Raw genomic sequence first — 12510 nt, forward strand, 5'->3', positions numbered from 1 at the left:
ATAAATAAGCCTTCAAACCTAAATAAGGACAGAATGCATTTAAATTAAAATGTAAGATTCGGTAAAGTCGGTAAAAGGTCAAGATTTAGATGTAATTGTTTTTATGTTTACCTGTTAGGTTGTTACTATATGTTTACTATGTCATGTTACTATGTTTACTATATTATGTTTACTATGTATGTTTACTATGTATATTTACTATGTTTACTATGTATGTTTACTATGTTTACTATGTATGTTTACTATGTTTACTATGTATGTTTACTATGTTTACTACTACTATGTTTACTATATGCTTACCATGCTTACCATGCTTACTATGTTTACTATGTCTACTAAATTTTTTTAAAAAAAACGAAATCTAGAAATAAATAAGAACGCTGCAAATACGCAAATACGATAACAATAATAAATAAATAAATACGCGAAAACATATAAAAATTATGTTACTTTTTTGTATGTAAATTATGTAAATGATATGTAAATGATACTTTTCTGTATGTATTGATAGTATGTAATGTATGCAAAAGAATCAATGTTGATATATATTATGATGTAGATCTCAAGATATCTTGTCTTATCTATAATGATGATAATAAAAGATAATGATTTTTTTTTGTGGATACGGGTTTATATGGTTTATATATACTGTTTATATACTGTGTATATAAGTGTGTATATAATGTGTATATAATGTGTATATAGTAAAGTGTATATAATATAATGTATATAATATAATGTTTATTATTCAGATAATGTTGTTGTTCAGATAATGTTGTTCAGATAATGTTTATTTGTTTATTTTTTTTTAATAATTATATAATGTTAATAATATCATAATTGTCTTTTATATGTTCTGTTATGTCATAGTGTATATTGTTCTTTGATTGTAAAATCATTTTTGTTGATTAAAAAAATTACCAAAATACCAAAAAAGTTATTTACAAAAAAATTATTTATTATTTCCAAACAAGTTTTTTTTAGAAAAAAAAAAAAATTTTTTTTTTTTTATTATTATTGGATCGAATGCAGATTAATTATTTATGCATAATAATAGATTTGATTGTCCATTTGATTGATTGATGATTTTTTTTTTTATAATAAAAAATAGGGCGTTTCAAATGTTCAATGCGTTCACACATTTTTTAAATGAACTCTAATTCTGTTAAAGGTAAATTACGATATCAAAAAAAATAATTTATTACTTTTTGATAAAAGGGCTTAACTATTACATACCTTACTATGCATACCGCATTATTTACTTTATATTAGAATTAAAAATTGTAATATTGTTTAATTATTGATTGTGGATTGTGGATTGTGGATTGTGGAGAAAATGGAGAGAATTGAGAAAAAAAAATGCCGAATTAATAATTTATTTGTTTATTTATTATTTTTTTTTTCTCTCTCTTTTTCTTTATGGGGAGATTATTATTATTTTTACTGCGGGAAATCCCAAAAAAAAAAAAAAAAAAAGGTGGTATAATGGTTATTGATCGTTAAAAAAAAAAAAAAAGCTGATCACATCTCACAAAATCTCATAAATCTCACACATCAAATAACGTTTTTGCATAAACGGCATAAACGGCGTTTTTTTTTTTAACTTTATATATATATAATATTTTACCCCCCTTTATATATATATAATTATACCCTTTATATATATATATATATATTTACGTATATTTACATATATTTATATATTTATATATTTATTTATATTTTTATTTATTGTTTATTAAAAAAAAAAGTGATTTACCCGTATTTTCTTTAAAATTGAATGTTTTACGGTTTACGGTTTTACCGCTTTGCTCTATTCAAATTCATATCGTACCGCTTTTTACCATGTGCATGTGAGATTAATAGATGATCTTAAAAAAGATTTATTATTATTAAAAAAAAACAAAAAAAAAAAAAAAAAAAGTTTTTTTTTTCCTGCTAAATGTAAATCTTTTACTTTGTGGAGATTTTTTTTTTTATTATTATTATTATTATTATTAACTTTAAATAAAATTCAGGAAATTTTATTGTCGTACAATCGAAAGTGATTGGTGACAGTCGAATAAAAAAAAACTAAGTAAGGATATGAAAATCATGGGGAAAATAAAAAATGTATGAGATGTTTTAGAAAAAAAAATAACTCGTTCAATATAATTATATAAAATTATTGAAAGAAAGAAATTAATATTAATTATATTTTGATGATAACCATTCTTTTTTGTTATTAATCATATTAATCATATTAATCATCAATGTTATTCATCATTATTCATCATGATTTGAAAATTGATTAATTGATTATCAAAAAAAAAAAATCATCCCGATTAAAATTCAAACGTGCCAAAGCCCTCAAAAAAATCATAAGATCTAAAAATTGTAAAAAAAAAAAATTTTTTGAAAAAAAAAACATAAAAGAAGGGAAGGCGCAGCAAGGAACCAAAAATTAAAATTTATACAATGAACTTGATACCAAAAAAAAAAAAAAAAAAAAATTTTTTTTTCAAACTAAACCAATTTTCTCCAATTCATTCACGGTCCAGTTATTATAATTATCATCCGGATGAAAACACCCTTTTATGGTACATTATGTGCGGGGTTGTGATTATTCAAGATTTTAAACACTTTTCCTTTTATGGGATTTTGACATATTTGACGTTTAAACAAATATAAATAAAAAATCTTCCATTGTAAAAAGCATAATGGAAGATTGTTTGAAAAAAAAAATAAATAAAAGATGTTGATTTATATCACGTGAATCAAGATCTAATTCTTACCAAAATTGATTCTAATTCCGGCTAGAATTGATTATGTATCACCTATTCAATGTGAATTTGTTTTTTGTTGTCACAGCTGTCACCGCACAGTTCAGTTTAATAATATGTAAAATTTTTTTGGGGTGCATGTTTTTTTTTTTATTTATATTATTATAAAATATTTATTTTATTAAATTATAATATAATATATATTTATTTCTTTTCATATTTTTCATTTTAATTTAAAATAAAAAAAAATTTTTTTTTATTTGTAGTATTGTATAGAGAAAAAAAATAACACAAAAAAAAAAATTATATAATAATTATAATTGGCTGACCCAACTGAAAAAGATGTACTCTTTTGTGTAATTACATTATATGTGTAAAATTTTTTTTATATATATTATATATATATATATATATATATATATATATTTGAAGATTTCGTTTAAAATTTAAAGTTAATATAATATAATATAATTTACATAAAATTTTTTTTTTTTTACATATATAATGGCCTCAAGGGAACATCAAAATTATATTTTTTTTTTTTAAACGGAATACAAAAATAAAAAACAAAATTGTAGCGACACACTTTCCGCTTTAACTACTCTACCAAAATTACGGACACGCCTTTCTAAGACATTTTTTTCAACCGGTTTTTATTGTCTTGTGTGTTCTTTACCTCTATCTCCCCTTTTAACAAAAACTCTTTTTACCCTCTTTTCCTTCAAAAAACGCAAATTTTTTTAAATTTTTTACGTCTTTTTTTTTACGACTTCAAACGCCAACAAAAAAAAAAAGCTGTAAAGTTGTCGCAAAACAATTTTGTACAAACACTATTCTTTATTTTAAACTCAATCTCAATCACTCCGAAATAAAGATGAGTCGAATTATTTCACCAAAAATTAATCCCTCTTTCCCCTCCTTAAAACAGGATAAGGTAAATTTCTTCCCCCTTTTTTTTTTGTATTATTTAACCCCTAATGTGTATGTTATGATTGTTGATCGTTTTTTTTTTTGTTTGTTTGTTTGATCTAAACCCTTTTTTTAAAATTAAATTAATAGCTCAGGACCTTTACGCCGATTATTCTTTTTCATGAGCATACATATAAGGATGTCAATGCGAATTCAGTAGAATGCGTACGTATAAATCAAAATGACGAACACCATGGGGAATTTCTCAAATCCGTGAAGGAACGAGTCGACAATATGCTCCGTGAAGGCAGTCAGAATTGGCTAATTATCTCATCTAATTCAAAAGGTAAACAAATTCATCTATATAATATAATAAAATAATTAATAAATAATAATAATAATTATTATTATTATAAATAATTATTAATTATAATTATAATTATTATTATTATTATTATTATTATTTCTCTCCTTGTTCTCTTTTCTAATAAAATATATTTATTTTTTAGAATATTATAGTCGAGAATTAATGAATTGTCATAGGCAAACATTGCCACCTTCCCCACCAATACAACAACTCGCCAACACAATTTATTCCCATCACCCACAAGATCAGCTCGAAAATTTGACCATGAAACCTAAAAGACGCCGTGGAAATTTGCCAAAGGCTACAACAGCACTTCTAAAAGAATGGTTGGCCGCTCACAAAAAACACCCATACCCAACCGAGGAAGAGAAGCACCATTTGGCTTCTTCCACTTCTTTATCGCTGCAGCAGATCTCCAACTGGTTCATAAATGCCAGGAGGCGGCATTTGCCTCACCTCTTGGAGTCTGATTTTGTAGGCAATAAAGTTTCTCAAACTCATGAATTAGACATTTTCCCCTATGAAGGATCAGATAATTCTGCTGGTAATTTATATATAAATCGATCATTGGTCTAGTATTTTATTTCGTTTTTTTTTTAAAAACTTTTATTATTCATTTATAGAAGACTCTGATAACGGCATTATGAGAAGACATGTTTCAAAATGTTCCGCAAGAATAAACAAGGCTGGTGGAATAAAGAAGCCTTATATTAGAAAGAGAAAGACATCCGTATAAAAAAAAATCGGCTTTTTGGAGAGGGATTAGAATCTCCCGATATTCAAAAAATATTTTATTTTTTCTTTTCCCTAAACCCTCCCACATTTAAAACCAATTTTTTTTTTTATGAACTTTTAACGTTTTTTTTTCTTTTTCGAATTTCCAACTTTTCGATCGTGTTATACATACTGGGTGAAAAAAAATCAAAAAAAATATATGACGGGGCAAATTTAATACAATATAGAAAAATTAATTTTTTTACCAACAAGGGGGGTTTTAATAAGATTTTATGTCCTTTTTCTTTTTTTTCTCTCTCTCTCAGTTTTCAAATTAAGGAATAATCATTTCCAAAATTTCCCATTTATTTAAGAGAATTTTTTCAGACAGACTGGAAAAAAATTTATTTAAGATCAATTTTTAAATTATATATACAAATTGAATTATTAAGAGGCTTTTTAGTCCTCCTTTATGTAATATAAAATACTATTTTTTTATTTATTTTTTTTTTTAAAAAAAAAAGAATCGTCAAATTTGAAATTTAACGTAAAAAAAAAACCGTTTTTTTTTTTGACGATTTATTTTTTTTTTCTTCTTATGTATATTTTCATTTTTTGTAAGTAAATTAGTAAATTTTTACATATATATTAACTCTTCCGTCTCTCTCTTTTTTTCTTTTTTTTTTGTTGATAGTTTATAGGAGAGCATACAATGAGAAAGGGCATTAAAAAAAAAAAAAAAAATTAATAACCGTTGGTAAAAAAAAAAAAATTAAATTAACAAAAAAAAACAACGTCGTATATATTTATATATATAAAAAAAAATATAAAAACAAGATTTATATTATGCCCCTGTACAAAAAAAAAAAATTAATTAAAAAAAAAAAAAATACTTTAAAAAAAAAAGTTTTTTTAAAAAAAAGAATTATAGAAACATATTATTATATTTATTATTTTTTTTTCGAATAGTTTTTTTTTTTCACTCAGTCAAACTGTATATATATATATATATAAACTTTTTTTTATTTTTTTTATATTTTTTTTATTATATTTATTTTATACTTCCTTCATCTTCCCTTCATCTATATAGCAAAAACCAAATCTTTTTTCTTAAAAAAAAAAAAAATTTTTTACAAAAAAAAAAAAAAGGAATCATAATTATTATTTATATTATATTATAGCTAGCTATATTATTAAAAAAAAAAATAATCCAATTCTTAAATATATATCATCATCTTTAATTTATTATATTTTTTTTTTGTAAAACCATATACATTATTATTATTATTATATATAAAAAAAAAAAGAATATATATTATATATATATATATATATTCTTTTTTTACGCTTATTATTAGAGAAAAAAATCTCATTCTTCTTATTATTTTTTCTTAAAATTGACAATTTTTTAAACAATTAAACAATTAGACTTTTTTTTTCTTGATTGATTCGATTGATTCGCGTAAAAAAATTGCGAATTTTTTGAATTGAGCGAAAAGAAAAGAAAAAATTACGAAAAATTACGATTGTCGCGAAATTATTTTTTTTTTAGATCCGAGTAAAATTCCGTATAAATCCGAATAATTGAGAAAATTACGTGTATTAATTTAAATGTACTAATTAAGATTATCTAAAATTTTTACGGAAAAAGAAAAGAGACATATAATTAAATGATTTTGCCTAAATTGAACGAATTTACGTGAACCGAAAGTAATGAAAGTAATTAAAGTAATTAAAGTAATTGAAGGCGAAAAAAAAAAATTAAAATTATCCATAAGATTTTCAAAAAAAGCGGAGATTTTGTATTACACGGATTATTTTTTTTTTTTGCGCACGGACCAAGATCTTTAAAGAATTACCATTTTAGAAGAAACAAAAAAAAAAAATAAATCAAATAAAATAAAATAAAAATTACATTTTAAAAAATATATATATTTTACTAGTAAAGATTTGGTAAAATATATATATATATGTATAAAAAAAAATATATTATATATATATTATACACGTTTACATATACATATATTATTATTATTATTCTTAGTTTAGTTTTTTTTTTTTAAATGGTAAAAAAAAACTAGGTTTAAACTAAAACAAGTTATTTTAGTTAAAAAAAAGGGGGTAACGGGAGGTGAATTTTTGATTTATTTTTTTGCGAAGTCGTTAATAAAATTATCATCGAAAGATAAAAATATTTTTTTAAAAAAAAGAAAGGGACAAAGGAAACGCGCCATTAAAAAAAATTTTGATTAAAATTTGGTCCATATTTATAATTCTTTTTTTTTCAATAAAAAAAATTTAAATGATTTTTTTTTTATTGATCAACTTTTAAAATGAAAAAAAAAACACAAAATCGAATGATCATGAGCGACGATTGATCAATATTTACAATGGTATTTACAATACAATAATGTACATAATATATAATATTTTAATTAAATTAATAATGTTGTATTTCATAAAATTTGTTAATAATTGTTAAAAAAGAAAACGTGGTCGTAGGCTCATGATTTTGGCGCGTATTTCATCATATCATGTTTATTAATTTTACAAAAAAGGATAATAAAAAAAATTTTTTTTTTTTTCGGAAAATTTTTTACATTATTATTATTATTATTCCCAAATATTACAAATATTACAAAACCAGAAAAAAATAAAATTTTAAAAAAAAAGATGAAAAAAAAAGATTTATTTATTATTTATTATTTATTATTTATTATTTGATCTTGATCAAAAGAATTCAAAAAAAGAAAACAAGTAAGTTAATTTTAACCGTTTAATTAAAACCGTCATTTTTGATGCGATCAAATTATTATTATTATTTTGTTTTAGTAAAAAAGTTATTTTTCTTGTATCTAGTCTTTTTTTAAAAAAAAGCGGGGGAATGGATTTTCCTCTCCGAATAAAGTAAACAAAAAAAGCATAATGTGAAAAAAAAAATGTGTATATAAATGTGTATATAAATGTGTATATAAATGTATTTAAAATGTAAATGTATATATAAAATGTATATATAAAATGTATATATATATCCATATAATGTATATTATAATTATTCTAATTTCAATGAAAAGAAGAAAAGAAGCGGGAATCGATTTTTCCTATCCAAAAAAAGTGCCTTAATATTTCTAATATTTGAAAAGAATAAATAAAAGATTTTCCCAAAAATAAAAAAAAACGGGAAACGGTTATTCCCCTCCTAAAAAAAGAAAACGTTTTTTTTTAACAATCTGACGTTTTTTTTTTAAAAAAAAAGGTGGATTCCCTATGTAACAAACATTGGTTATTACAATCATTATTTCATAATGATAACAGATAATAATAGATAATAACTTATTATACGTTTTGTTTATCATTAATTCCTATTATTCCCTTCATTGGTTTATAAATTTTAACGCGATTTTTTTATTCAAAAAATTGTATTTTATTTTATTAGATCATCTTCGTCTCCAAAGATCATCGAAAAAAAAGAAAAAAAGAATCACTTATTTAAAAACTATTAAAATTCATTTTTTTTACGTAATTATTAATTATCCAAATTTGTTAAATGAAAAACGTTTTTTTAATAAATATAAAAGGGAATATATAAAAAAGGTTGGGGAATATTTTTTCTTTTTCTAGAAAGATACCATATCAACATACTAAATTATAAATTCTTGTTTTCTTTAAAGGATTAATGTGTTTATTAAAATGTCATCTAATTGGGTAGTAAGTATCTCAATGATTTTGGGGATAAAAAAAATCCCGCAGTTTCAGATTTTATACCCCTACAAAATTTAAGGGGTTTTTCTGGTTCTTTTTACATTTTTACGCCATATTCGTATGCTTCTTTTTGTAATTTCCTTTTTTTTTTTATTCATCAATGATTTTACTTTTTTTTTACTTTTCATTCTTTTTCATTCTTTTTTTTTCATAATTTTTATTTTTTCCTTATGTGGACTTGACAAAGAAAAATCCGAATTATATTCATTGATTATCCATATTTATTATATTTATTCAAAAAACGTTTTAAACTTTTAAATTAGCATGGATATCGCGTAATCAATTTAGTAATGATTCCCTAATTTTTTTTTTTTATAAAGTAAACATTAAACATTAACATAAGAACTTTTTATTTACCGGTAAAGAATAAAAAAAGCAAAGCAGTCCGAGAATTTTCGTACAACATTAAAACATTGGCTGAAAAGCATGAACCGTTTTTTTTCTTTTCATGTATGATTTTGTAATTATTAAATGTACTATATGTACTGTAATATACTATAATTATGTATATTATATGTTAGTTTTTTTTTAAAAAATTTACCAATAAAATTATTTTGAATTTTTTTTAAAACTCCCAATAAGATATTTTTAATTCACAATAAAATATTTTTCAATTTACAATAAAATAATTTTCAATTTGTTATTTAAAAAAAAAATATTTTTTTCTCCCCAAATATTCGGTTTATTCGGTTAAAAAAAAAAAAGATAAAAAAAAAACAGCAAAAAAAAACACAGACCATTGCTCGGAAATTATAATATAAACATTACGTATAATATAAATAGAAACACAAAACTTACCCGGACTAAAGTATCCGTCTTTGCATGTAAACAATTGAAAAATAAAAGAAAACTTAGATTTTATCATATTCACATGTTCTTATTTATTTTATTTTTTTTTTTTGTACGAATTATAAAGAAACATATATTCACGTTTGATTTTATAGAGATGTAACCGATCACTTTTTAATTCGGGTTTTTTTTGTACTGCAATGATCACTTTGATAACGTACAGTATGTTTAAAACTCTTTTTAGTTTATTGTTTGTTGAACCACATAAAAGTCTAGAAGAATTTACATGCATTTAGATTTCGAATTCTTTTTAAAGTCAAAACAACTACGCAAATTCCAAATGCATCTCAGAGAGGTCAAACAATTAATATGAAGCGCATCTTTGGAGGTCCAATAATAAAATGCGTTTGATGTAATGTATATACATTTAACAGGTAAATTAATTCAAGATCACGTGAAAATATCCAAAAAAATCATGTAAATAGCTCTTATATATTATTTTATTATGATTATCAATTAGCCATATAGGTTCGTAATTTGATCATCTACAGTATATTACTCATTTATTTAACATAATGTACAAAATGCAAATTAAAATGGGAAAAACTTAACAAAATAAGTAGCAAAGATAAAAAAAAAAAGTACCAAAAAGGTTGGTTACAGATCGTTATATAAATCGGTTATAGAAAATAAATGTGATAATATGGACTGATTTTTGATTATGCAATTAAATGTGGTAGTTCTCTTGATCTATGGTTAGCTTGAATGGATTCGAATATTACTCCTTTTAAGATGATCTATCTGTACGGTGACTGGTCAGGTCTCGTTCCTTAGTAGTAAAGGGGTATTTTGTTTCATATAGTTATCTTAAATAGTTTGTAGTAGACTTAAGTTTAAACTATAAAAAATATTATTGATGCAGCAACATTGTTTTCTTATACATTAGTAAGTAGTTATAAATATATTTTTTTTTTGTTTTAATATTTTATCTTCAATTATTTATAAAACATAGGAATCCATTTTTAAAGTGCAATAAAGATATAATACATGAAGAAAAAAAATGATAAATATAACTAAACTGATCAAACTTAAATTAAAAAAATTATATTAAAATAACAGGATTAATAAAAAGAAAAAAAAAAGACTTTTACTAGAATTTCACTATACTGGTAAAAGGATTCTGATTTGACTTTACTAATAAACTGAAAACAAGCAAATTTAAAAAATTCAAAAATCTAATTATTTTTTTAAAAATTGTATTTATAATAAACTTTACAAACAAAAAAATATTTATTCAAATCTAATTAGTACTACAGTGACATTTCTATAAGTGCACCCTCTATAAATGCACATACTATATAAATTCTTTTAAATGCACAATGTATCTAATCCTAACTTATAAAAGCTCTTAATATTTTACTCTCTATAAATGCACACCCTCTTTAAGTGCACATTCTACTATTTTTTTTATTATGATTCCAAGAGGAATGCACTTGAAAAGGTGTTACTGTAAATACTAAGATAATTATAAAAAACTAAGAGTAATTAATTTTAATGCAAATCAATTATAAGTTATATATTATATTATTATTACTATTTGATATATATAAAATAAATTTATTTAAATAAAAATTTTTTATTTAATAAAATTCATAAGATATATTTGCAGGTGGGTAGGATATAATTGTATAAATTATTTAATATAAGTTTAATTCATATAACTTTTTCTTTAAATAAAAAATACTACTTTCTTTAAGTATAATAATAATAAAAATAATAAAATACAGTATAAATATTAGAAAATAAACATATTAAATTTTAATTAATACATTAATAAATTAATAAAATTGCAAATTTATTATAGTATATATATATCACTTTTAATACTAAAATACTATAATTAATGGATATTTAATATACTGATTTATGCTAAAATTAATATTTATTGCTTATTTTAAATCTAGTAAGTTATCAATTTGTTATTGTAATTTTTAATTTAACACTTTATATTATATGTGTTGTAATAATGTATTATGAGATATATAATTACCATTCTTATTATATAGAATAGTAAAAGAGATAACTGACTTTAATAATCTATCATATATTATATTTTATGTATTTATACCAATTCATTTTTTCTGATATAAGTAATAAAAGTCAAAAATTTTTATATACTAACAATCTGATAATTATTTATCTCACAATGCTTAAAAATAAGTAATGCATTAGATTTACAATAATAAACTAAATTGTATCAAAGTACGACAATTAAAGTAACTTTAATAGGATCTTAAACATTTTTATTAATATAACTTATAGATAATTAGCATAAATTTATTATAATTTTATGCAATTGTTTTTAATTAGAAATTCTATACAATCTACAATTTTAATTTAAAAAATAATTCAAAATACACAAATCTAATACTTTAATCAAATTAAAAATTTGTGATTTATTTTTTCTAATATATATATATGTGTGTATAAAATTTAGTTTTTATTTATAAATACAAACCATATTCTAATCTTTATTTATTACATTATCTTTTATTAAATTAGTCTTAAACTATTGCTCTTTTTATATTTTTACAATTAAAATAATTATATACATTCTTTTCAAAACTTTTTAAATTTAAAGAATTTTTGGTTACAATAACATTTTATATCTTGTACTTGCAAAATAATATATAATATTAATATTAAGACAGTAAAAACTAAAACTCATACTATTTTTTTTGTAAATAGTTCAGAAGAAGCTGAAAAAACTTTTTTATATAGGTAAAAATTATTTTGTCTTATATTAGTTAATAATTATATCTGATATATATATTATATATTAATTTTAATTTAATTATATATATATATATATATAGCAATTTATTTGCAAAAGTCTGTTTGAATAAATATATTGCTCTTGCTGTAGCATCTTCAAGTATTGCTGCTTTTCTTTTACCAGATAGCTGAATAGTATATTCCTATTTTAAATACCTCTTAAAAATTGAAATATATAAAGATTCTATCTATGTATGCTATAAATAAAGTTCTAAATAAATTAAGTCAGGTTAGATTTATTAATAAATCTGATCTGAAATTTTTTTGGATCAGGTCAGGTTAGGTTATATCAGATTATTTGTTTAATCTGACTTAATCTGAAATCTGAAAAATTTTGGATTAATCTAAACAATTTTTATTAAATTATTGAAA

At 21.4% G+C, this 12510-nt stretch overlaps 1 protein-coding gene across 1 annotated transcript; it reads left to right on the forward strand.

The window, feature by feature from the left end:
* Positions 1–3636: 3636 nt before the first annotated feature.
* Positions 3637–4774, forward strand: OCT59_004279 (uncharacterized protein; the record flags this gene model as incomplete). The annotated part of the gene is made up of 4 exons (XM_025315882.2): positions 3637–3696; positions 3822–4017; positions 4181–4582; positions 4662–4774. The coding sequence occupies 4 exons, from the start codon at positions 3637–3639 to the stop codon at positions 4772–4774; spliced, it is 771 nt and encodes a 256-aa protein (XP_025181946.1).
* Between the last annotated feature and the right edge of the window lie 7736 nt (positions 4775–12510).

Source organism: Rhizophagus irregularis, chromosome 12 (assembly GCF_026210795.1).
Source record: "Rhizophagus irregularis chromosome 12, complete sequence".
Lineage (NCBI taxonomy): Eukaryota > Fungi > Glomeromycota > Glomeromycetes > Glomerales > Glomeraceae > Rhizophagus > Rhizophagus irregularis.